Genomic DNA, 26,843 nt, shown 5'->3' with positions numbered 1-26,843 from the left:
GGTTGATCGTAATTCATTTGTCTTTTGCTAAAGCAAATAGAGCGAAGAATTATGGATCAATTGCAAGTCGCTGCCTAGACAAATAAAAATAGGAATGGTGAGTTAGTCAAAAATATAATTAGATAAAAGGAAATAATAGATCAATTGCATGTTACCCATTGGAGCAAAAAATAATAGTTGAGATTAGTTGAGACGACAATGACCAATTGACTGCACTCTTACCCTGCAATTAAAATACAATAAAAACAAATCATAATAAAACTTTTATATATTTTTTTTTATTTTGGTGAGAGGTTTATACTCACCAGTATACGAGTGCAGTTGTAGTCCAAATTTAAATTTATATTTTCTGGATGAGTCCAGATCGTCCACTGAGAGATTTATTTATGGCAAAATAAAAAGAATGTCACACACACGCACACGCAATTGGACAAATTGACAACAAGATTTTTTATGGTTTTTTTTTTTAGACAACAGATACTAGAAAATAAAGTAAGGCAGAAATTGAAATAAACATTAAACGTAAAAATATGAATTTAGATAGTGTTTGAATTAAGAGAATTTCAGTACTAACCCGTTGATTCCCAAATTTTAGCATAAAAGATTAGCAACATTAATTTAATTTCAGATATGAGGGTTTGTTATTAAATGCAATTAGAGATGATGATAGTTCTAGGTTAAGCAATCCACATACATGATATGCGGGATTCTAATTTAAGCAACCACCATAAATTCAATTGCAATTAATACACAAAACAACTAAATTAATCATCCGAGTTTGGGTATGATAGCGTTTCCAGTTCTAGTAACTCTCATACATGGCATGAAAGCTCTAAGTTAGACTTACGCTCCAATCCAAACCTAGTGATTTTTCAATAATTAATACACACTCATACTGAAATTTAAATTAATGTTATTTATTTAAAGCGCAACTGATGAGGGAATATTTTACTAAGGGCAAAAATACTATACTACCCTTGGAGATCTCCAATGTGGTGCCGCCACATGTCAGCCCTGAAAAGTGCCGCGTGTCACCTATATCTTCATCATTCATCTCATATTTGATTTTGAACAAAGTTAACCCAGTCAACCGAGATTCTCTTCAACGTCCGGTTCAAGACTTATCTTATCTCTTCAATGTGTGCTTTACCCATCTTTAAATAGATATCGACTTCTACAGGTACGGATCGTCTGATTACTGTGTGATTTTTCCATTTTGGGCATATTTCTTCTACTGACTTGAGCGTCGGAGTTCTCCCAGGGGATTACAGCCCCGCCCCTACAGGTACTTGGTTTGAGGCAGACCTCGGTGATCGGTCCAGTATCATTATTTGGCGCCCACCGTGGGGCCGGTTACTTATCTGCCCTCATTCGTCAAGTACCTCAGTCGAGCTCAAGTTTCCTCCCGTTATGGCGACAAGAAGAAATCCATCACGAGCTGCCGGGACCCAGCCCGTCCCAGATCAGAGTCAAAACCACCCACCTGAGAGCAGCCCCGTAGGAGGTCACCCCCCGAATCCCTCGCCACCTCAGGATCGTGTCGCCCAGCTAGAGGGACAGGTCCAACATCTGACGGAATTGCTCAACACCTTTTTGGCCCAACAGCAGCCCCCGGAGATGAGACCGGTGGAGCACTCTAATCATGATAGTCGACATCAGGGGGATCGCCACTCTAGTCATAGAGAATTCCGAGGAGGCGAATCCCCTCGCGCTGGGAAGGAGTCCCATCGGGACGAGAGACGGAGCGGACCCTCTAGGCGAAGCGAGTACGGGAAGCTAGGCTCGGGGGAGGAGGAGGAGTCCTCTGGTCCCGATTATGCCCGAGCTGGAGGGGCTCAGCGAGAAAGACGTTTGTGGCATTTGGAGAGGGAGGTTGCAGAGTTGAGACGGAGTGAAGAAGAGCCACACGACATTGTTTCTAATCAGCCATTAAGTCGGGAGATCATGGCAATTATCCTATCCGAACGCCTTCGAATCCCAGCTATTAAGCCATATGGAGGCACAACTAACCCCGTTGATCACTTAAATCTCTTCGCCTCTCACATGATGGTCCAGGCGGCACCTGATGCTATGTGGTGCAGAGTCTTCCCAGCCACTTTGGAAGGACATGCACGGTCCTGGTATTCAAGTCTGGCACATCGGTCGATCGCTAACTTCGGACAGCTTCGAAATAGGTTCTTGGCTCACTTCTCTCCCCTAAGGAGGCACCAGAGGTCTACCATGACCCTCGTGAATCTCAAGTAGAACCAAGGGGAGTCGTTAACAGATTTTGTGGCCAGGTTTAATATGGAGGCATTGAGCATTGAGAATCTTGATCAGAGTATCGCTATGGTGGCCTTTTAGAATGCCTTGAGGGTTGGCCCATTTACCCAGTCACTAGCTAAGAGGCCTCCCCAAACATTCACAGAGATCCTGAGCCGAGCCACCAAGTACATTAATGCCGAGGAGGTGATGCGGGTCAAGAGAAGTGAATACTCAGATAAGAAAGAGAAGAGAAGTCAGAACCGAGAGCAAAGGCCTGAAGATAAATCGGGCCGACGAGGGGAGAGGTCGGGCTCTCGATGGAGTCCAGTCAGGTTCACCCTGCTTAATACTCCTCGGGCTGAGATCCTGGCCACAATCGAGAACAAGGATTACTTGAAAAAACCGAGACCCATGAAAGCCCCGGGTAACAAGCGGAGTAAAGACAAGTATTGTCGATTCCATCGAGATCATGAACATGACACGGAGGAGTGCCATCAGCTTAAAGAAGAGATCCAGGAGCTCATCAATCGAGGTTTCCTGAGGAGGTTTGTAGCTAAGGATACAGAACCACCAAGGGGTGAACGAAGGGGATCGAGGAGCCCCCCTCGCAGGCGCGGTAGATCTCAGGAACGACGCAGAACCAGAACCCCGCCCCGGAGACAGAATCGCCAGGGGGATGGGAGTCCTCCGCAACAGTTGATTTTTCATACTCTAGCGGCTGGGGTGGTGCCAGGCAAGGAGTCGGGGGAGAGTTCTGATCTGCATCGACGTTCGGGAGTCAAAAGGGCTCGACCAGGGGATGTTATCTCCTTTACCGATGTCGACTTGCCCGAATATCCGGTTTCTAATGATCCACTAGTCATCACAGCAAAATTGGGAAAATGGGAGCTTCGGCGGATTCTCGTGGACCTGGGAAGCTCTTCTGAAGTTTTATATCGGCGAGCCTTTTTAGGTATGGGATACGAAATGGAACAGTTGAAGCCCGCTCGTGTCCCCTTGATTGGATTCGACGGGGAAGTGGTATATGCGGATGGTGTCTTCCAGCTCTTGTTGACTCTTGGAAAGGGTTCTCGGTTTGCCCAGGTCATGTTAGACATTTTGGTAGCGGATGTCCCCTCAGCCTACAATATGATCCTCGGAAGATCGGGGCTAAATGCTCTGCGAGCTGTGCCGAGTACTTATCACATGGTGCTTAAGTTCCCCACTGCGGCGGGGGTTGGAGAAGTCAGAGGAGACCTAAGGTCTGCCCGGGAATGTTATATGGCATCCATCAGCACAGCTAAAGGTGTTGTGCAGGAGCAGTTAGAGCCGCAAGAGGATTTAAGACGGAGACGGAGCCCTACTGTGGGGGAGGTCGGGATTTCCCCTCCCGCCACTGTCAGTTTTTTACTAGAAGGACCAGAAGACCCAAAGACTGCTGAGCCAGTAGATGAGCTTGTAGAGGTACCATTGGACCCGGACAGAGTCGATAGATGCGTAAGGGTGAGCGCCCAATTGAAAGACCCTATTCGGACCCGGATTGTATCCCTTCTTCGCCAATATGTAGATATTTTTGCATGGTCAGTCCACGACATTCCAGGCATAGACCCGGCAGTAATGACGCACCGTTTGGGAGTGAAGCGGGGGTACCGACCTGTCATACAGAAGAAAAGAAATTTCGCCCCAGATAGGGCAAGGGCCATAGAGGCTGAGGTGGAAAAACTAATGGCGGCACGATATATTCGGGAGGTCGATTATCCCGAATGGCTCGCCAATGTGGTTTTGGTTCCTAAGGGGCAAGGTAAGTGGAGGTTGTGCATTGATTTCACTGACCTGAACAAGGCTTGTCCAAAAGATAGTTACCCACTTCCCCGGATCGATGCCCTAATTGATGGCACGGCCGGATGCCACCTCATGAGTTTCCTAGATGCTTTTCAGGGATACCATCAGATCCCGTTGCATAAAGAAGATCAGGAGAAGACATCATTCGTCACTGATCGGGGTACTTATTGCTATACTGTTATGCCTTTTGGCTTAAAAAATGCAGGGGCTACATACCAACGGCTCGTGAATAGGCTCTTTCAGGACCAATTGGGTCGCAACATGGAAGCCTACGTGGATGATATGCTAATGAAGAGCCTGCTGGCAGAGGAGCATCTGGTCAAGAAATGTGAAAGATGCCAACGGGTCTCCAACCTAATTCATGTTCCTAGCGCCATGCTCACCCACCTGGTTCAGTCGTGCCCCTTCGCCCAATGGGGGATTGATATTCTGGGTCCGTTCCCGCCTGCCGCAGGTCAAGTAAAATTCTTGATCGCAGCGATAGATTACTTCTCCAAATGGATAGAGGCCGAGCCCCTGGCCTCCATCACTGCGCAAAAAGTGAAGCAATTTTTATGGAATAACCTGGTTTGTCGGTTCGGGATCCCGCGGGTGATTGTTTCAGATAATGGGACCCAATTCACAGATCGGGCGATCAAGGAATGGTGTCAAGAATTGGGGATCAAGAAACACTTCACCTTAGTAGCTCATCCACAGGCTAACGGACAGATTGAGCTTTCCAATAGGACTATGCTCCATGGATTAAAAGCCCGGGTGGACAAGGCAGATGGAAGTTGGGTGGACGAGTTACCGAGCATCCTTTGGTCCTACCGGACCACGAGGAGGGGGTCCACCGGAGAGACCCCATTTAACTTATGTTACGGCTCAGAGACCCTTATTCCGGTAGAGATCGGGATTCCAACTTTTAGGGTGGAGCATTTTGATCCAGAATCCAATGAACAAGCCTTGAGGAGTAATTTAGATACAGTGGAGGAGCTTCGGGATGAGGCAAGGGTCCGCCAAGCGGTTTATAATCAGCGAATTGAGAGGTACTATAATCGAATGGTGAAAGCTCGGAGTTTTTTACCTGGCGATCTGGTCCTTCGACGAGCGAGTGTGAGCAACCCCCGAGACTCCAACAAGTTGTCGCCGACTTGGGAAGGCCCCTACCGGGTTACCGAGACCCTCAGCCCTGGGGCATACCGGCTTGGAACTATGGACGGCACTCCAATAAAGAATGCGTGGAATATTCAAAACTTGAGAAAATTTTATCAATAATGGGTTACCCCCAAGGATCTTGAAGCTATGTATGTTTCTCAATAAAACCTCATTATTGTTCTTTTTATATGTGCAGACTGTCCTACGGAATATAAAAAATAATAAGAAGAGGGGGCAAGAGGCAAAAAGGAATGAAAGGTTTTCCCTTCCCTGAACTCAGTGGCCTCCAAATTTTTGAGTCCTTTCATCCCCACTGGAGTTAGCAAGAACAAAAGGTCAAATATGACCTCAGGGGACCACCCCTAATAACAAGGAAGAGTTACGGGTCAAATATGGCCTCAGGGGACCACCCCTAATAACAAGGAAGAGTCACGGGCCAAATATGGCCTCAGGGGACCACCCCTAATAAAAAGGAAAGTCACGGGTCAAATATGGCCTCGGGGGACCACCCCTAATAAAAAGGAAGAGTCAAGGGTCAGATATGGCCCCAAGGGGGCCACCCCTAAAATAAAAGCAAAATGGAGGAGCGAGAAATCAGGTAACAGAGATCACTTGGCTCAAACTATTACAAAAAAGGCATAACTACGAAGCATTTTTATTCAATGAAAGATCAGAAGTCCAATATAACCCAAACTTGGGGAAAGAAGATACATGCAACGAACAACTAGGTTTCTTCTTCTTCGGACTCCTCGGATTCGTTTGCTGGGGCTTGGGAGGATGATGCTCGGCTGAGCTCGGCGATCACATCCTCCATGGACTTGATGGGAGCAAAACTGAGGTCGGGATAGGCTCTTTGCACCTCTTCCGTGCAGCGAGTGAAACCTCTCTTCCATACCCCTTGCAGCTCATGCCTAATAAATCCTCTCACCTCAGGGAGTTGGGTGGGGTTGGCATACTTCTCTTCAAGCTCCCGGTTGCGCTCCCGAGTCCGTCCTAACTCTTCCTCCAGGGCATGGTGGCTAATCTCGAGCCCCTGAAAGCGTCCCTCAAGCTCCTCGTTTCGTTGATGTTGAGCCCTCAGATCCTCGTCCCGCTGCTCGATGGTTCTATGGTAGTCGGCAAGGGCATTATCCATCTCCAACATCCTTTGTGAATTTCTCGCCATTCGCCTTTGGAGCTCATTATGAGCGACAATACTCTGTTCAAATAGCACAAAGTTAGAATATAGGGGACGAGAGTTCTCTATATTAAAAGTCTGAAGGGCTAACCTGAACCAAGCCCTGGCCGTAGCAAGACTCCAAGGTCTCCGAAGTCAGGTCGGCGGCCCCCTCCATGTCTGCCCGAGTGGGAAGGCCCTGAATAAGCTGAGTCGCCACCCAAGCCTCGCGGCTGTGGTCTGTTTCATGGACATTCCAGTTGGGTTGGTGAAGAGCCCTGGCGAGAATAGGCGCTTCTTCTTCAAGCAGGTCAGAGAGGGGCTCGGTGCCCTGAGAGCCTCCTGTCTCAATGTGGGGCAGAGAAGAGCGGGACCCGGACGCTTTTGATTTCTTGTGCCGGCCGAGCCCTCGCGCCTCGGCCGCGCGGGCGCAATGCAGCCTCGGCCGGGGCCCGCGCAGCCTATTCCAAACGTGGCCGAGACCTCTGGTCTCAGCCACGCAAATGAGAAAGTTTTTTTTAAAAGAAAAAAAAAAACTGAAATGAAAAAGCAGATAAATAAATAAAATAAATAAAAAAAAAAGAGGAGGATGAAGGATCTTTTACCTTCTCACTACACCTCCAAGTATGTTTCCACTCCAATAGTGTTTGTGAGGAGGGGACCATCCCCACCCCCTTTTTATAGAATTCTTGGAGGGCCATGGGGAGTGGGGATGAGATGTTTAGTTGGAAAGCGAGCCAACAAAACCAATAATAGAGCTCTTTAATCTTATTCATTTATCTTTTTTGTAAAATCTCTTTTTTCAGGAAAATTGAGAAGACTACTCCTTCAGCTGCCCGAACTCCTCTCCCTCACAGCTCAAGGAGTTGGGGGGGCAAGTGATGAGGGAATATTTTACTAAGGGCAAAAATACTATACTACCCTTGGAGATCTCCAATGTGGTGCCGCCACGTGTCGGCCCCGAGAAGTGCCGCGTGTCACCTATATCTTCATCATTCATCTCATATTTGATTTTGAACAAAGTTAACCCAGTCAACCGAGATTCTCTCCAACGTCCGGTTCAAGACTTATCTTATCTCTTCAATGTGTGCTTTACCCATCTTTAAATAGATATCGACTTCTACAGGTACGGATCGTCTGATTACTGTGTGATTTTTCCATTTTGGGCATATTTCTTCTACTGACTTGAGCGTCGGAGTTCTCCCGGGGGATTACAGCCCCGCCCCTACAGGTACTTGGTTCGAGGCAGACCTCGGTGATCGGTCCAGTATCATCATTTGGCGCCCACCGTGGGGCCGATTACTTTATCTGCCCTCATTCGTCGAGTACCTCAGTCGAGCTCAAGTTTCCTCCCGTTATGGCGACAAGAAGAAATCCATCACGAGCTGCCGGGACCCAGCCCGTCCCAGATCAGAGTCAAAACCACCCACCTGAGAGCGGCCCCGTAGGAGGTCACCCCCCGAATCCCTCGCCACCTTAGGATCGTGTCGCCCAGCTAGAGGGACAGGTCCAACATCTGACGGAATTGCTCAACACCTTTTTGGCCCAACAGCAGCCCCCGGAGATGAGACCGGTGGAGCACTCTAATCATGATAGTCGACATCAGGGGGATCGCCACTCTAGTCATAGAGAATTCCGAGGAGGCGAATCCCCTCGCGCTGGGAAGGAGTCCCATCGGGACGAGAGACGGAGCGGACCCTCTAGGCGAAGCGAGTACGGGAAGCTAGGCTCGGAGGAGGAGGAGGAGTCCTCTGGTCCCGATTATGCCCGAGCTGGAGGGGCTCAGCGAGAAAGACGTTTGCGGCATTTGGAGAGGGAGGTTGCAGAGTTGAGTGACATGGGAAGAGAGACAAGAAAAAGCCACAAAAAATAAGAGAAGGGAGGCAAAGGAATACCGGCTGATGAGAAGATTTCCAAGGATGGAAGAAAAGCGCACGAGAGAACCCTTAAGAGGGAGCCGGTCCGTCCCTTGATGAACTTGAAGGCACCACTTAGAATCTCTCGAGCCCCGTGAGAATCCTGCACACACCCAAAAAAAAAAAAAAAAAAAGAAAAGAGGATAAGAGAAAAAGAGGTCTCAAAGTCGAGACCAAGGGCCTCTCAAAAAAAAAAAAAAGGGAAAGGGAGTCCCTCGCGCGGCCGAGGAGCGAGGACTCGGCCAGTGCGGCCTCGGCCCGCGTGCTGGCAAGCCGCGCGCCCGCGCGGGCCGAAGCCGCGTTGCGCCCGCGCGGCCGAGGCGGGCGAGCTCGGCCCGCGCGCGCGGGCAAGCCGCGCGGCCGAGGCACGAGGGCTCGGCCGGCGCGCGTAGGCAAGCCGCGCGGCCTCAGCCCGCGCAGCTTATTCCAAACGTGGCCGAGACCTCTGGTCTCGGCCACGCAAATGAGAAAGTTTTTTTTAAAAGAAAACAAAAAAAACAGAAATGAAAAAGCAGATAAATAAATAAAAAAAAAAAAGAGGAGGATGAAGGATCTCTTACCTTCTCACTACACCTCCAAGTATGTTTCCACTCCAATAGTGTTTGTGAGGAGGGGACCATCCCCACCCCCTTTTTATAGAATTCTTGGAGGGCCATGGGGAGTGGGGATGGGATGTTTAGTTGGAAAGCGAGCCAACAAAACCAATAATAGAGCTCTTTAATCTTATTCATTTATCTTTTTTGTAAAATCTCTTTTTTCAGGAAAATTGAGAAGACTACTCCTTCAGCTGCCTGAACTCCTCTCCCTCACAGCTCAAGGAGTTGGGGGGGCAAGTGATGAGGGAATATTTTACTAAGGGCAAAAATATTATACTACCCTTGGAGATCTCCAATGTGGTGCCGCCACGTGTCGACCCCGAGAAGTGCCGCGTGTCACCTATATCTTCATCATTCATCTCATATTTGATTTTGAACAAAGTTAACCCAGTCAACCTAGATTCTCTCCAACGTCCAGTTCAAGACTTATCTTATCTCTTCAATGTGTGCTTTACCCATCTTTAAATAGATATCGACTTCTACAGGTACGGATCGTCTGATTACTGTGTGATTTTTCCATTTTGGGCATATTTCTTCTACTGACTTGAGCGTCGGAGTTCTCCCGGGGGATTACAGCCCCGCTTCTGCAGGTACTTGGTTCGAGGCAGACCTCGGTGATCGGTCTAGTATCATCAGCAACTTTCTTTGGGAATCATTGGCGTTGGACACTGTCATTGCTTAACCCAATATTAGATTTAGCTACTCATATTTATTTGAAAGTTAATTGACAGGAATTTAAATTACGTAATTTAAATAACAGAATTTAAATGACAATAATTAAAATAGTAAAAACTAACCGGCCATTTAGGCGGTGGATAATTAAAAGACAAGAATTAAAATTACAGAAATTTAAAGGCATAAACTAATCGGCCATTTAGGCGGTGAATAATTAAAAGACAATAATTAAAATTGCAGGAATTTAAAGGCATAAATTAACCGGTCATTTAGGCGGTGAATAATTAAAAGACAATAAATGACATAAGAATTTAAAATAAGAAAAAAAAAAGAAGTAAGATTATAAGAGAAAGTACTATAGAAAATGAGAAAGAACAAGAACAATTCTCAAAGAGATAATTATAAGGAAACAACTAAACTTTTATTCAAGAATAATAATCACACTTACAAATGCAATCAAGTGATCTATTTATAGGCCACAAGATGCAATACAAACCACACAATTTCAATTATTCAACTAGACATAATTATATCTAATGGGCACTCACACACTTAAAGTTAAATGGATTTTAGCTATAATACACACCTAATATTAAATGAATTTTAGCTAAAATACATACCTAATAAAGCACTCATAAAGTTAAATGGATTTTAGCTATAATATTCACCTAATAGTTAAATGGATTTTAGCTAAAAAACACACCTAATAAAACTCTCACATAAAAACTAAAAATAGATTTCTATAAATTAGTTTTTAATCTTCATTAGGATTAAAAATAATCCTTGGGCCTTCTCTAAATAATATCTTCCATGAGTTGCTCAAATTGGGCCTTAATTCTTCATGGGCTTGAATTATTCATGGACTTTAATTTTTCATGGGCTTGATTTCTTCATGGGTTTGATTTCTTCATGGATTTGAATTCTTCATGGACTTTAAGTCTTCATGGGCTTGAATTCTTCATGCCTAAAAAAAAAAATAATTTAATACTATTAATAAATTATATATTATATATATGTATTACACATGGCACATATATATATTAAATTATATTATATATATATATTACATACATGCATATAATGATGTATATGTATTATATATAATTTTATATATTATTATTATTATTATTATTAAATTTTACTTTAAATTTTCATTTCATTCATTTTTCAATTTAAACTTGCATATAACCATAAAATATATATTAATATCTAATTTAAACCATTTTTAAAATCAAAAGAAGGGTATAATTATAACAAAATTTTTACAAAATTAACCACTAATTACCAATAGGAGATTCAATTATTCCATTAAAGTCAATGGAAGATAGAAACAAATATGATAGACAAAAGCAAATGGTAAGGTGAAATGAATGATCAGTTCAGACAAAACATTGATGACTGACGAGAACATATCGTAACCTAACGGGGTGAACACAATAGACATTCTTAAATGCATAACTAATTTTGAAGAGTGTTATTGATTTTATATCACTAAACTTATAGACCAATAAGTAAACATCCAGACCACTAATAATTAGTACACTCAAATTTAAGATACCAATTTTTATCAAAAAGACACTGAACATATCAACTCTTTTATGCTGAACAGGTTAGTTTTAGAATACCAATTATGTGATATAATAACTTAATGGAGACGAATATGTTGACCCAATTCTAGCCCACCATGAACGTTTCCAAGCCCAATCCAGTGTTTCAACCCGACAAATCCGGCCCAATACGACGTCTATTTTCGGCCCACTTTGGATTTCTTAGGCCCAATAATGCACCGGTGCATAAATATATGCAGATCGTTGTGTCCATCGGTTTAAGGGTTTAGCGTTGCAGCGGTTGATGGGTTTGCTGCTACAGCTCAACGCCTCCTCCGTTCTCTGCTTCGCTCTCCGTACTTGTCGAACGAGAATTTGATTCGGTTGTCTGAGTTAAGCAGGACGAGTTCGACTGACCGATGTACAGAAAGAGGGCTACCCTTCTCACCATCACTTCTCTCAAAGTTTTGTCTAAGGTACGCACACCACGTGTTTGTTCCTTTGACTCTATCAAGGCCTCTGGTCTTTTGAGAACCCTCAGCATCGCTGCTGAAAGATCAGATTTTCCTATCCCCAGTGTATCTAATGGGGAAGGTTCTGTAGAATATCAGCGAAGCCCTGATGGGTTTTATGGTGACAATCAAAGCCATGTTGGGTTTCAGGAAAACCCTAGAATCGAATTTCAGCATAACGCGGTCGGACAAAATGGGAACTTTTCAAGTGGGTATTACGGAGAGGGCAACGTAGATGGGTTTCAGGGAAACCCAGCTGAGCAAAATGGAGGACTTCAGCATAGCTCCACAGGGCAAAATGAAATCATTAGAGGTAATTGTGGGGAAAATTCAGCAGAGCTATGGCAAGGGTCAGGTGGATATAACATGGAGAGTTTTAGGACTTCAGAGAAAAGCTCAGATGGATGGTATGGGGAACAGAGGAATTCACATAACCCACACGGGTCTTATAATGATGCAGGCTCACAAATTCAACAGAATCTAAATGGGTTTTCTCAACAGAGTAGGTCAGGGTTTCCGGGGAACACTTGGCACCATGGAGGAAGTGTTGGACAATTCCAGCAGGGTGCGAGTGATCGTTACTCGGGAAAAACTAGTGGCGTTCGGCAGGAGCTAAACAACTATTATGTGGGAAACACGACACCGACACAACACAGCCCTGATAATTATCATAGGAGCAAGGAAGGAAATTATTGGCAAAATACAAATGTAAATGATCAGTACCTGGGGAACACTGGAGTGTCTCTGCAATCCATAAATAACAGTTCCATCGGAGAGACAGCAATGACCCAACAAAGCCTTGGTAACTATTTTTCAGGAAGCACAACAGCACATCAACCTGGCATGGATACCCCTAATGCAGGAAATGGTGGAGTGTACCCGCAAGGCACGTATGGGTACCGTGGGGGTACTGATGGATACTCAAATGGATACGTATTGAACAATACTGGGGAACGTGCTTGGAACCCAAGGGAAAGTTTCAATGCTGATGGTGGTTTAAGTTACCAGAGGAGCTCAAATGAGTCTCAAAGTGCAATGGTGGATTCTCAAGTATCAAATAGTTTCAAAGCTGATGGAGAATCTGTTGAAGCTGCAGGAAATGGTCCATGCAGTAGGACTACTGAAGAGTTGGATGATTTATGCAAAGAAGGAAAACTGAAGGAAGTAGTGGAATTGTTGGGATTGTTGGAAAGCAAGCACGTCTCAGTAGATTTTCCCCGATATCTAATGTTGTTGAAGGCATGTGGGGAGGCAAAAGCTCTGGAAGAAGCAAAGTATGTTCACGAGCACCTCCTGAGGTCAATTCCTGCTCCAAAAGTCAGCACTTATAACAAGATACTAGAGATGTATGGAAAATGTGGTTCCATGGATGACGCACTGATGGTGTTTCAGAAAATGCCACAGCGTAATCTGACTTCTTGGGATACCATGATAACTTGGTATGCCAATAATGGTCTTGGAGAGGATGCAATTGATTTATTCACTGAATTCAAAAAAGCAGGGCTGAAACCAGATGGGAAAATGTTCATTGGGGTCTTCCATGCATGCAGCGTCCTCGGGGACATGATCGAGGGGATGTTGCACTTCGAATCAATGAGCAAAGACCATGGCATTGCTCCATCAATGAAGCATTATGCGAGTGTGGTGGACATGATGGGAACCGCTGGGTATTTGGATGAAGCATTGGAGTTCATTGAGAAATTACCAGTGGAACCAAGTGTAGATGTTTGGGAGACTTTGATGAATCTCAGTAGAGTACACGGGCATGCAGAACTCGGGGATCGTTGTGCTGAACTTGTTGATCTCATGGATTCCTCTCGCTTAAATGAGCAATCAAAGGCAGGCCTGATACCAGTGAAAGCTTCAGACCTTGCAAAAGTAAAGGAGGCGAAGAAATTAGGACCTGAAAGTCTTCTTTCGGTTAGGAGTAAGGTACACGAGTACCGGGCAGGAGATACATCTCACCCTGAGAATGATAGGATATATGCCCTGCTTAGGTGTTTGAGGGGACAGATGAAAGAAGCTGGCTATGTGGCAGAGACTAGATTTGTGCTCCATGACATAGACCAAGAATCAAAGGAGGATGCTCTTCTTGCTCACAGTGAGAGACTCGCTGTTGCATATGGTCTCATGAACAGCCCAGTTCGTGCTCAAGTTAGGATAATCAAGAACCTTCGTGTTTGTGGTGATTGCCACAGTGCTCTGAAGATCATTTCAAAGTTGGTTGGCAGAGAATTTATCATACGAGATGCTAAGAGGTTTCATCATTTTAAAGATGGACTATGCTCGTGTCGAGATTATTGGTGAAGAATCAGTTTTGAGGTACTATTTATCCAATCTTTTTAGCTAACCTTTTCCTATAATACATTAAAGCACCATGAGTTAAGCCTTTAACTGTGATGTGGATATACAATGTTGTTGAGGATGGGAATATTATATAAAAAGATGGATTTGTATTGTTAATGTGGCTTTTAGAAGTCTATTGACATTATATAAAAAAACGGATAAGATGCAGTTGATGATGATAATTCTTTGCTGTATCTATTTACTGTCTAGTTTTCCTGATCACTATCTACTACTCAAGTTCTGGTTTTCTATCTTAACCTTTTCTTAATTTTTTTTGTCTAAACTACATATATATTTGCTCTTGGCAATGATTTTAAATAAACGATTATGGAAATTTGTATATTCATTAAGATGTGGACTTTCTTCTTAGTAAGTGGTCAAAGAAAGCCCTGTTGTGGACTTTCTGATTGTGGAACTTAGCCCTTTGTTTGCTCTCCAATTGAGTCTCCATTAATTGACCTTGTTTACTGGGGGCCTAATCTCAGTGGGGGTATTCATCAGCTTTCCAGTTTATAATATACAAGGCCTTTGCATTTAAAACCAAACTTGACCTACAGTGTGGGAACTGAAATGTGATAAAAGATAATTAGGGAGAAATATGTTGGTAGGAAATTTTGAACCTTGCCTTCCTGTTTCAATTCCCCTCCCCCCAGCTGCCGCAGCAACCAGAAGTACTTCTGATATAACAAGTGAATACACATATAATATAATTATATAGCAACATGTCACTATGAAATTTTAAACTTTGCCTGCCTGTTTCACTTTTTTTTTTTTCCTGAATAATTGGAAGTACTTCAGATATAATACGTGACAAAACAAATAATGGCAGAAGGTTTTTGGTTGTCCAATGGAAGGCACAAGGGACACCAAATATAACCCCAAGTAGGCAATGACGGGGTCACCTGAAGCAAGGTTTGGGTACCTTGACCGTTAATGATATTGAGATGTTGGTTGTGACATGTATTTACACAGACAGATGGAACCAGAATTCCTTCTTTGGAGGTCCATCATATTTTACAAGGGAACTACATTTTCTCAGAGACATTGTATGCTAAGGGATTTTTGTATACTTGGGCCTCAGTATATGCATGAAAACTAAGGGACCATGGCCTGACAGTCTACACTTCTGTCCCTAACTATGGATTTTAGAAAATAGTATATGATGGATAGGCTAATAAATTCATTTTTGCACATGATATGAAGCTTTTTCTTTCAGTTGAACAAACAAAATTTTTAAATAAATTTAACCTCCAAAAAAATATACTCTTAAATCTCATCTTGCAAACAAAAAAATATATTCCTTTTACGGAGTGGTTTAGCATCTTCTGGTGGCACCATCTATTTATGATCGGATAAGGCAAAATATGAAGGATGCGAACCAATGAAGCATTCAGCTTTAATTAAGGTTTCAGAAATGTCTTTTTGAACACTGTCATATCCAATGGAAAGTGAAAACTAATCAGAAATAAAAGTGAGAATGTGCATGTATATGCAAAATTCAAGAAACTTTTGAAAGCAGGATTTAATTGTATGCTTCTTGATCCCCTCTTCTAAAACACCACAAGGCAGTGGACTAAGAATTCAGAACTGTTGCTTCTTCACTTTTGGGTTTTAGTAGAATTATGAGGTGGGTACTCCTTTGTAATGTTTACTGATAATATACTACCCTATTCCTTAAAAATAATTGCATCCATCTTACTCGGTTGTTTCAGCATCCGTCCATGACCTTGCTAGCTACTTAGGCAAGAGGGTTACAGTCTGTAGCTTGACATTGCTTAAGCAACTTGACATTCATGTGCTACCATGCCACTTGAAGCTAATGGAAATAGTTCTCTAATTGAATTTATGTTGGGCAGCCAGTACATAAGTTGCTGAATTATTGTTTTCTGTCATTCCTATTCATATGTTCTTTCAAATGTTCAATCCAAATCCTTCACCCACTTCTTTATTTGCTCTCCCAGTCATATGTAAATCCCACTTAATGTACTGAACACACTGCTCCCAGTGAGCTGATCGCCTCGGTTCTCTTGATTGTTTCTTTTTATGATCGATCCATGTATGGCTTACTAAAACTTTCACCATTTTAGTAGTTTCTGTTAATGGGTGGTGCAATTACGATTACACTCTCTTTCTGACTAATAATATACTCCTACATGTCTACCCTTCTGCAGAGAAGACACCGTCAGTCCCCTCCCTTCCCGGATGGTGCACCCAGGTGGAGTGTTGCTCCGATCATCTCAGTAACAAGTGCATTGACACAGGTAATCTCAACAAAGTAATTCGATAAGACTGCTGGAAGAGGTTTTCATGAATTCTCCTGAAATGCCGCGGCATCATACTGATTTTGATCTCATTTCCATCAATCTAAACAAATTTCATTGCATGTTTGTTTGGCTTTGTTCTGCTGGGAAGATGGAAGCTAACCTGCATATGCATATCTGTCATTTGATCTATATCTCATGGAAAGAAGAGTACAAGCTTGGACTAGCTAGCCTGATATTATAATTGATTACACTCTTGTCAATGTATTGTAATTTGTAGGTTAAGAAATCATTGGGTTTTTCATATTCCAATCATATGTTTTCTCCATTGAGATAATAACTTTTTATTCTTTGAGAGATTTGTAGGTTAAGACATCATTAGATAATAACAATTATTTTCAATTATACAACGTTGTGGCATGCAAATAAGAGTTAGTAGGGGTGTTCAAATTTTGGTCCAGATTGAAAATCAGTTTGGATCAACCAGTTCGGTTTAGGGCTGGTTGCTGAACACTCGGATTCTTGGTCCGTTAAAACGTAATGGTCGATTTTTATTTCAATCTGCTCTTGGACCGGCCCAAGATTGAAAACCAATCGATTCCCTTTAGTCCTGTCTACTGCCGCTGCTCGACGCTTGCTCTTGTTATTGCTTATGTTTGTTGGCTCGTTCTCCTAAATGTAAATATATATGTACATTTTTTAAATTTTTATATCCAAAAAAAAGAAAAAAAATATTGAATCGGATTAATTTGGTTCAGTTCATCCCAACCCTTACTAATTCAATTTTATTCCAAAGTTTTTAGTAATTTCAATCCCAATCCAAATCTGGTTTTCAGTAAACACTCTTATGTCTGTCATTGAGTTTGTGTCTGTGCAACTTTAATAGTTGTTGGTCGTCTCTTGATGTTTGTATTCTTGATTACGTCAGATGAAATAAATCGTAGGTGTGAGGTTGTGCCTCACTGTACAAGGCGATGATCGAATTTATGATCCACTAAACTGAAATTAGCATATTGCTTACTCGATTTATATGTTGAAATTTTTTCAACCTTTCTCTTGTTATCAATTTTTCTTGACCATGCTCATTACTTAGGTAATTCTAATCAACCAAAAGCCCTAACAGGTTGTAGGCTTTCGCATACCCCATACCCTTCCATATAATTTTTGTTTATTACATTTAGATGCCTTTTAATTTATAAAAATTATATTTAACCTCCTAAATTTAAATTTTCTCCCAAGTCTCCAAGATAATTTTAGAAATATTTTCTGCTTCTCCACTTGAAATTTTCTTATCTTACCTTTATGCAATCCTTATTATTCCAATACTTACCCTTTGAATTTTAATTTTATTTATTTATTTTAGTCTCAACCACATATTTTATTTAGATTTTCTACTTTCTTTTTTTTTAAAAATTAATTGCTAATCACATATACCATATACGTATATGTATATATAGTTTTCCTATACAATGTGCATATATTGTGTATATGTAAATATATATTATTTTTTTTAAGTTTCAACAAATTAAAATCAAATTCTTTAAAATGTTTCAAACTAAAATTTGGGATATTCCTTGTGAAGTTTAAGATAATTACAAGAACTATCTTTAATATTTAAGAAAATATAGTTAATACCCTTAAAATTTAATACTATGTTATAATTTTTCTCATATCATTAACTACCCTTGTTAAACATAAAAAATAGCTAAAATATTATTATATTTAAACACTTTAATCTTATTTCTTACTTTCTATATCTTTCCTATTTCTTTTTTAAGTTTCTTATTTTTTTTTATTTCTCTATCTTGGTCAATAATAATATAGATTCATTGTTAGGCCAACAATAATTATTATATCATGTTATTTATTTTTCTTCCCTTTACAATAAACTCAAATCATCTAGATTAGTTATAAGTTAACTTTGTCGATAATACATCGATATATATATATATATATATGAGTTTTTTTATTCATAATAAACTTAGATGTGAGTTTATTCATCAATAATGACATATATATTTAAATTTATATTTTATTTCTCTAGTCAATTAAGTCAGTGGCAAGTTGACAATTTTTTTCTCTCTCAAATCTAAGGATGAATAAGAAGGAAAGACAAAAAAGAGGAGAGAGAATGGAGGGTAAAATAATTATTTTATCATTTTATTTAACAAGAAGGTAGATTAATTCTATTTCTGAAACGTAGAGGAAGTTCTTGCAATTATATCAAATACTAGGGGTAGTTATTGAATTTTCAAAAATTGAAACACTGAACTAAAGCCCTAATCTTTTCTAAGTTGATCCCCCAGCCGCATGTCTCGTCGGTGTATACCGGACGGGGACGAAGAAGCCATGAAATCAGACTTCCAGGTCTAACGATTTTAGGGTAGTTAGGCTTAGCCCTTCTCTTCAGTCAGTTTCAGCAACGCTCTTCGAACCAAAGAGCAGTAACGATGAGAACTCGCCTGGCTCCCTCTTCTACTGCTCCGTGGCGGATTTCTTCAATCAGAACCCAGAGATGTCTCTGCTCGGCTCCGATTTCACACGCTCAAGAAGCCTCTGCGTTAAACCCAAATTCAACCGCCGAACAACCTGAGCTTTCTCGTAATCCCATGCCTGATTCTCTCGTCTTCCCCGAGAAATCCAGTGCAGAAATTGGGGAACCTAGGTGCGAATTCACCGCACCCGTTTCAAGAAAATGGGGTCTTGGGCAGACCGAAATGATTGCCACTTTGTTGAGCCGGAGGAACGAGCCTGATTCGGCTTTGAGATACTTCAGATGGGCCGAGAAACAGCCGGGTTTTGCCAGCATTGTCGATCCGTTCTGCATTATGCTCTGGATTTTGATTGGGTCGCAGGGGCATCACAGGATTGCTCGGTACATGCTCAACCATTACGTTACATCCGGGTCGGATCCTTCTGCCCGTATTCTTGTTGATCGCTTGGTTAACTGCTCGAGGAGGTTTCAATTTGAATTAGACTCGCGTGTTTTTAATTATTTGTTGAATAGTTATGCTAGGTCTGGGAGATTGATAGATGCTATTGATTGCTTTAATAGATTGATTGAAAGTGATATAGATCCATTGATTCCCAATGTAAATTTTCTGTTGAGTGCACTGGCTAGGGAAAACATGATTCCAGAAGTCCTAGGTTTGGCCGGTATTTTAGATTCCAGAGGAAGTGAATGCAATGCGTTTACGATTCACATAATAATGACTGCGTATTTGAAGGATGGGAAGGTTGACGAGGCAGAACAGTACTTTAAGAAAGCTAAGGCCAGTGGCCTCGAGCTTGATGCAGCCGCATATACTACTGCTATTCAAGCTGCTTGTAGGAAACCCAATTCAGTTATGGCGTGTGAGTTGTTGAATGAAATGAGAAAAATGGGGTGGATTCCTTCTGAAGGAACAATTACGAGTGTAATTGGAGCTTGTGTCAAGCAACAGAACATGGAAAGTGCTATAAAGCTGAAAGATGAGATGATTAGTAGCGGAACACCAATGAATTTGGTCGTAGCAACAAGCTTGATGAAGGGGTTTTATTTGAATGGTGATCTAGATAGTGCTTTGAATTTGTTTGATAAGATTGTTCACGGAGGGCTTGTGCCAAACAAGATCACTTATTCGGTTATAATTGAAGGATGCTGTAGGGCTGGGAAAATGGAAAAGGCGTCTGAGTTCTACACGCAAATGAAACTAGCAGGTATACATCCAAGCGTCTATGATGTGAATTCTGTGATACGGGGATTATTGAGAGCGCATCTTTGGGAGGAGGCTTCCAAACAGTTTGATGAGGCAGTTGAGAGTGGTATTGCCAATGCTTTTACATACAATGACATGATATACAGGCTCTGTAAAGAGGGTAAGGTGGATGAAGCTAGCAATGTATGGCACAAGATGGTGAATCAAGGAGTGGTACCAAGTATAGTTTCATACAATAATCTGATACTTGGTCACTGCAGAAAGGGGAGTATGGACTTGGCATCATCTTTGTTATCAGAGATGCAAGAATCTGGCTTAAAAGCTAATGTGGTCACACATAGTATTTTGATTGATGGGTATTTTAAAAAAGGCGAGATTGAACGGGCCCTTGGCATGTATGATCAGATGATTGGTAGGGGTATATCCCCAAGTGACTACACATATACTACTATCATCAATGGATTGTGTAAACTTGGTCATTCATCTGAAGCAAGGGATATGATGAAGACGTTTGTGGAGAAGGGGTTTGTTCCCACCTGTATGTCTTACAACTGCATTATAGACGGTTTTCTGAAGGAGGGCACCGTCAATTCTGCATTGGGTGTTTATAGAGACATGTGTGAATGTGGGATTTCTCCCAATGTTTTCACTTACACTATTTTGATTGATGGATTATGCAAAAGCAATAATATTGTTCTTGCTTTGAAAATGCTGAATGAGATGAGAAAGAAGGGTCTTGACTTGGATATTGTTGCATACGGTACCTTGATTAATGCATTTTGCAAAAGAAGAGACATGGGAAATGCACGTAAAGTCTTTAATGAGCTCCTTGAAGTTGGTTTATCTCCTAATTCAGCTGTTTATAATAATATGATAAATGGTTTCAAAAATTTGGGTAACATGGAAGAAGCACTTGCCCTGTATAAGAGGATGGTCAACGAGGGAATCCCCTTTGGTTTGGAAACATATACAACATTAATAGATGGTTTGCTAAAAGAGGGGAAAATAGTCTTTGCATCAGAATTGTACACTGAGATGCTTGCCAAGGGCATTATGCCTGATGACATCATGCATACTGCCTTGGCACATGGTCTTTGCAACAATGGTCAGCTTGAGAATGCACGTAAGGTATTGGAAGAGATGGACAAAAGGAGTATTGCTGCTAACGTTCTGGTTTATAATGCTTTGATTGCTGGATACTTCAATGAGGGGAATTTGCAGGAAGCTTTTAGATTGCATGATGAGATGCTTGACAGAGGTCTTACACCTGATGATAAGACTTATGATATCCTTGTAAGTAGAAAGTTTAAAAGGAATGGATATCGTCAAGGGGCTTCAAGCATCTAAGTAACTGGTGAAAAAGGTCACTATGTACAAATTACTACATTGATTGGAGGTGAAAATTATCCACTGCATGGATCATGATATGATTTTCATGTCTGCTGCTATGTTGGAGGAGGTTAAAAAACATTCACCTGTCACATCATATAGCACTTTTGGATTTGGTCAGTACTGGGTTGGCTTTTAAATGACTTGCCTGTCCTTTTTTTTCCCTTTTTGGTGTGTGTGTGTTTTATTTTTGGGTTATTGGGATAAGTGCACGAACTTACATATCTTTTATTTTTTCCTTTTTTTTTCCGGCTTCAGTCTTATAGTTGAGTTCTCCTGTCCCTCTCTACTTCACCAAAACAAAAACCAAAGATATATACATGTACAACCTCACCATCACTGGACATTTGCACTTTTAAAGGTATGATCATAGCTCCTCCTTTCTCATCTTTCCGTCTATGTATGTGTATCTTATTTGGTTTTGTCCATTATGGCTTTGTAACACCCCGCCTCGCTGGGTGTGTCACCATAGGGAATTACCGTGATTTTTTTTTCCATACGTAAGTTCGACACACTTAATGTCTCAAAGAACAATCTTCACATGCTCACAAAAATCCCAGAACCCTAGTCTTGCCTATTTAGCTAACAAGATTGATGGACTTAAGCTAAGTAGAGCATACCGTTACACAACGGAAATAAGATCGCATAACATAGATTACTACAATTGCTCATACATGTTGTCTTCCATTCAAAATAAGGATTACATAACTTCAAAATGTAAATAACGACTATCATGCCCGTACTCCATCAGCCCTAACCGACCACATCCTCGCCCCCTATCGTGACCCTCGTCTGGAACGTTTGAATGTTTCAGGGGCATAATCCATATTAGATGTTGAATCATCTAAGTGATGGCATAAAAGTAGTTTATAGAATGCATGTAAGATCATGAGCATGTCATATATAAATAACACAACACGTCAATCTTGAGAAATCTCTCTAGCATACTTAAATCTCCTGGGTGCATATCGGCGATCACCCGTGGAAAATTCATTCCACATCACACGGTTGAGATTGACCTTGTCGCGACATATTTAATCTCCGGGATGCACACTGACGTCACCTGAGGAAAACCCTTTTCTCATCACGGTTGAGATTAACATTGCCCTATTCTCAAAGAGACTCCATCCCATCCCCATGGACAATTACAACGACATGAATCAAATATATCAATGTCTCAAAAATCACTTGCCATGCATTTTCACAAAACGTTCCCAGTTGATGCATCGTATAATAGATTCAATATGCACAATACGTTTGTAAACCAAAAGCATTTAGGCAACACATTCACATGAAACCAACCATCCGCAGGTTAAATCATTTGCTTGAAAAATAAGCCAAATCTTGGATTGAACCACTCACCTTAACTGCGTTTTTGATCTCAACCTCGATAAGCGTATCACCTCGAACACTGTGAAATCCTCAAGCCCGTATGACCAAGTCACCTCCTGGCCAATGATTTTATCCACCAAACATCAAAATCCTTAATTTTCTAAGATTTTCCCATTTTTCCCTATTTTCCATAATTTCATTTTTCTTCGAAAATTCATAATGAATATGTAACACTTATTTTCACCAAATATTTTTTCACAAATATTCCTAAAATAATTTTCTAGAAATTATAAAATTAATTATGAATTTACCCCGGACCTCAAGCGCATGGTGCGTGTATTGCGAGTGAAATCTGCCCGTGCAGTGTAGTCGCCGATCGTCTTTTCCGGCTCTGATGACTGCAACTTGCTCCGATGAAACATTTGATCCTACCCACTTGAAGTTCTCCTCAAGGCGAACCTGGGGGTGCTCTTGGATGCCCTAAAACTTCACCGGCGGTGCCTCGAATGATCGATTTACAGTGCGTCTTTGGCGGCCCTTTGAATTTTCCGATGACCCCTCGAATCTTACTCAAATCTAAACGAAACGCTTCCAAATTTTCCAGAAATGATCTACAAGCTTCAAGGAACAAAAGCCCCTTATCCTCGATCCTCAATTCAACCTTTAAATTCTCGAATTTTAGCTCGAACTTATTGAAAACCCTAGGTCGCGAGTCTGAGCTTTTATAGCCCCCGATTTTTCAACGAATCCTGACCTTTCTTGGTCCCTAAGACCCATTCCTAGCCCTCGAGTGCCCTAAAATGCATCATAACGAGCTAAATATTCGATCAAATCCTCGAATTTTTTTTTAAAAAAAATTTCGACCAATTCTCGGCCAAATCACGGCCAACCGGCCAATGGCTGTCGATACTAGGACATCATGGCCTGAAGAGTAGCCCTGCACCCCTTGGGAGCCTCGCCGGCAACTACCACAAAGTTGGCTGGTGATTTGTAGGTTTCACACTTATTTTTTCAAAATTTCATTTTTACCCCCCAAAGTTTTGATATATTGCATTTCTACCCTATCCCTCAAACCCTGGATTTTTCAATAATTTTATTAAGCCCCACAAGTTTAGGATGTCTCATTACAACCCCAAAAGTTTAGAAAAACCCTTGTTTTGACCTCCCTCGGTCAAATCTTAGATTTTGCACTTTGGCCCGAGTGCCTCTAATCGCGTATTTTGATTCTCGTTTTACAAATCCTTTGATTCCTAAGCATTTTTACCCTCCAAGTTTCGTTCTACATCCCTAGCAACCCTTCAAGTTCCTACCAAGATTCGTAATTCACGCTTTGGCCCTAAATATGGCAAAATTGTGTTTTGGCCTGGAAATTCTATAAATTCTAAAATACTTTCGATATATAAAATTTTGGGTATTACATCCTTCAGTCTGATGAAGCAAATGCCACTTTATTTTTGTCATAGAAGTTGCATTTGGAAGAACATTTAAAATATTTGTTCATCTGCCTGTCCTTTTGGCATGTAACAATTGGCAAGTTGTGTAATGAAGAAAATGACTAACAATTGAATGTTATCCATAACGTGTTGGAAAGCCATCTCTGATGGTATGGCGTTACAGCCTCCTTGTTCCCCGTTTTTAGCTTACATAATTTTCTTTTTGCAGTTTTTATTGAGTGAGACTCAGTTTTGATTTCAAATTGATCAATAAATGTTGGGCCTGAAAAGCTTCCAGGATCCAATCTTAATTTGTAACTCCAAGTAGATGGTTACATCTGCTTTGGTTTAGGGCTCTGTTTGAACTGACCACCTGAATTATCATGCTGCCACTTATCAGATTATCTCTAGGTAAACAAGGACGAATTACCAGATTTTGCATAAAAGTGCTTCTGCGTGGTATGACTGGTCTTTGAAAGAAATAATTTGTTAAGTTATAATGTTCAAAAAAATTTGTTAACCGATGTTCTACGTGTAAAAGCGAAGTTCCACCCCCCCCCCCCTTCTCTCTCTCTCTCTACATACATATACATACATATATATATATATTGACAACTTAATATAGTTTATTGCAGAATGATGGGAAAAGTTGACATTGTAAAGCCTAGTGCCATAATGCACTGTCCAATCACCATCCTTAGAAGGGAAAAGTGCACGACCTCCTTGTATGCTCCCGGAAGTTCAATCTCCTGTTCGATCTGGGTTGGAATGAAAGGCAAGAAAGAAGCTTGGAATATTTTGGCCGGTGAGTTCATCGAAAGAAAGAAAGAAAGAATATAGGCCTCAGTTTTAATGTTCATTGCACAATTGGGCCTTCCAAAACTAGGAAAAGTAGAGAACAAAAATGATGTTTCAACCTGATCTGTGATCCCGTTGACAGAGAATATTGAAGCTAGATGTGTTCATGAAGCATGAGCTAGGAAATGAATGATGCATGGATGACGGACCCTTTACCCAAAAGTTGCCTCCAAAAGCTGGTTAAGTAGGAAATGCTTCTGTTGGCGACCGGACAGTCTTAGAGTGATTTGTTTTGTTAGTGTTACCTCGTAGTGTTAAACATGACTTGTCTTTTGTACTTGCTCTTCCATTTCATGATGGGATACCTAGGTTAGAATCTAAATGAAAAAAAAAAAAAAAAGCAAAGCTCAGGCAGAGACTTGAAGTGGGCAAAAGCCCGAATAAAGCTCTCTCTTGTTCTGGACTGATGGGTAACCAACAATGATGAATGGCTACATCTTGGAATGATTTGCAATTTGCAAAGCCATGTCAACTTTTGACATGATGCATTCAAAGATTTCTTGGCAGTTCACGTTTAGCTTGATTTTGTGGTAAAACATCTCGCAACATTAATAAGCGACTTGTTTATGCAGGTGCCAGAAGAACAAAAGAAGTTTGGTAATGGGTTTTCTGCAAGGAAAGAAGACACAGTTGCTTTTGCAGGAAGTAATGGAAAACAGAAGCCCAGATGCACACACAACACAAGAGGTTTGCTTTGGCAGATGAGATTCTTAATTTGCACTTTTCCTTCCATGCCCTAACTTTCAATTTGTGAAGGATAGTTCAATTCCTTGTTCCGCAAGGAATGCAAAAGCATCCACGGGTGTAGTCCCTGTCAACCACAGAAAACAAGTCTTGTTGGTACTCTTAGGGTGCATGCAGCAGCCAAATGAAACTGGGAAGCTGGGATTACTTGTTCTCATAGGAGAAAGAAACCCCCAGCTTGTCAACGTTAATTGGGGCAGACATTTTTGTTGGCTAAGCCAAAAGGGTCAAACCCGTATCAAATGATCTGGGTCATTGTCTATAATTCCTTAGGGCCATCTAGGTCATTATCATCAACCCCTTTGCTGCTGTTAAATTCGTCTCAGCATAGCAAGGGGTTACCCAAGCCCTATGTAGAGTACAACACTTGAACTGGAGATTAGATTCAAACTCTCGTTTGAGTATGACTCTTCTCTTGTTGGCATGCCACCTGCTTAAACTATGTAAAATCCTTGGAACAACTCTTGTGAGCATTTTTGCTAGGTTTGTGAGGAATGAGTATAGGACCCTCAATTCTACCGATGATTTCCATGTTGAAAGATTGGGAGTTGGGATTATTTTTCCTTATTTTGAGTCGATTTGAATAATATTTTAACGATTAAAATAGAGAGAAAATATTTTTAAAACCACTAAATTTGAATAATATTTTAACGAAGGGGTGAAATAATTAAATAAAAAATAAAAATATTATTTGAACAATATATTGATTGATATATATATATATTGTATCGTGTTTTTAGATATTGTTTATAAATGATAAGAATATATATATCATTAAGAGATGATCCAGCTTTAAAATATAATAATAATAAAATCAACACCAAACCTAATGCCATGATTAAGAGATGATATCTTATTTAAGACACTTAATATTCAAAATCTGATCACTTTCAACCGCACTTTAATGCTCTCATGCCTTGCTTTCCCTTAAACTTCACAATAATAAAGTTTAAGTTCCACTTTGACTCTCAATGGAGCACGTGATCCCCACGTTTCATTTCAACCCCCCCCCCCCAAAAAAAAAATATATTATTATTAATTCTTATCATGCTTGATTTTTTTTCTCAAATACATTTTAATACTAATTGTTACGGAGTGGATTCAAATACTATTAGATTGTGCAATTACCCAAAAGTCGAAAAAGATAAAATGTGATTTAATCTTAATATTATATCTAT

At 41.1% G+C, this 26,843-nt stretch overlaps 2 protein-coding genes across 6 annotated transcripts; both read left to right on the top strand.

The window, feature by feature from the left end:
- The first annotated feature begins 11,379 nt into the window (after positions 1 to 11,379).
- On the top strand, positions 11,380 to 16,621 carry LOC127812671 (pentatricopeptide repeat-containing protein At4g32450, mitochondrial-like). 2 transcript variants are annotated; one of them, XR_008025977.1, is made up of 3 exons: positions 11,380 to 13,926; positions 16,122 to 16,211; positions 16,363 to 16,621. XR_008025977.1 is itself a non-coding variant. In XM_052353171.1 (2 exons), the coding sequence occupies exon 1, from the start codon at positions 11,512 to 11,514 to the stop codon at positions 13,909 to 13,911; it is 2,400 nt and encodes a 799-aa protein (XP_052209131.1). In that variant the 5' UTR covers positions 11,380 to 11,511; the 3' UTR covers positions 13,912 to 13,926; positions 16,122 to 16,621. The 2 variants fall into 2 exon arrangements, 1 of the variants encoding a protein (XP_052209131.1); XM_052353171.1 differs by having other exon boundaries at positions 16,122 to 16,621.
- Positions 16,622 to 18,481: 1,860 nt separating this feature from the next.
- Positions 18,482 to 26,247, top strand: LOC127812669 (pentatricopeptide repeat-containing protein At3g54980, mitochondrial). Of its 4 annotated transcripts, none has more exons than XM_052353167.1 (4): positions 18,482 to 21,414; positions 21,557 to 21,659; positions 24,699 to 24,868; positions 25,494 to 26,247. In XM_052353167.1, the coding sequence occupies exon 1, from the start codon at positions 18,662 to 18,664 to the stop codon at positions 21,254 to 21,256; it is 2,595 nt and encodes an 864-aa protein (XP_052209127.1). In that variant the 5' UTR covers positions 18,482 to 18,661; the 3' UTR covers positions 21,257 to 21,414; positions 21,557 to 21,659; positions 24,699 to 24,868; positions 25,494 to 26,247. The 4 variants fall into 4 exon arrangements, with proteins under 4 accessions (XP_052209127.1, XP_052209128.1, XP_052209129.1 ...); XM_052353168.1 differs by having other exon boundaries at positions 24,689 to 24,868; XM_052353169.1 differs by lacking the exon at positions 25,494 to 26,247 and adding an exon at positions 25,004 to 25,487.
- Positions 26,248 to 26,843: the final 596 nt, after the last annotated feature.

This window comes from Diospyros lotus, chromosome 11 (genome assembly GCF_014633365.1).
Source record: "Diospyros lotus cultivar Yz01 chromosome 11, ASM1463336v1, whole genome shotgun sequence".
NCBI lineage: Eukaryota > Viridiplantae > Streptophyta > Magnoliopsida > Ericales > Ebenaceae > Diospyros > Diospyros lotus.
This window is presented reverse-complemented; position numbering and strand designations above follow the sequence as displayed.

Coding starts and splice junctions, on each gene's coding strand:
- LOC127812671 (XM_052353171.1), top strand. CDS start 11,512: ATGTACAGAAAGAGGGCTACCCTTCTCACCATCACTTCTCTCAAAGTT.
- LOC127812669 (XM_052353167.1), top strand. CDS start 18,662: ATGAGAACTCGCCTGGCTCCCTCTTCTACTGCTCCGTGGCGGATTTCT.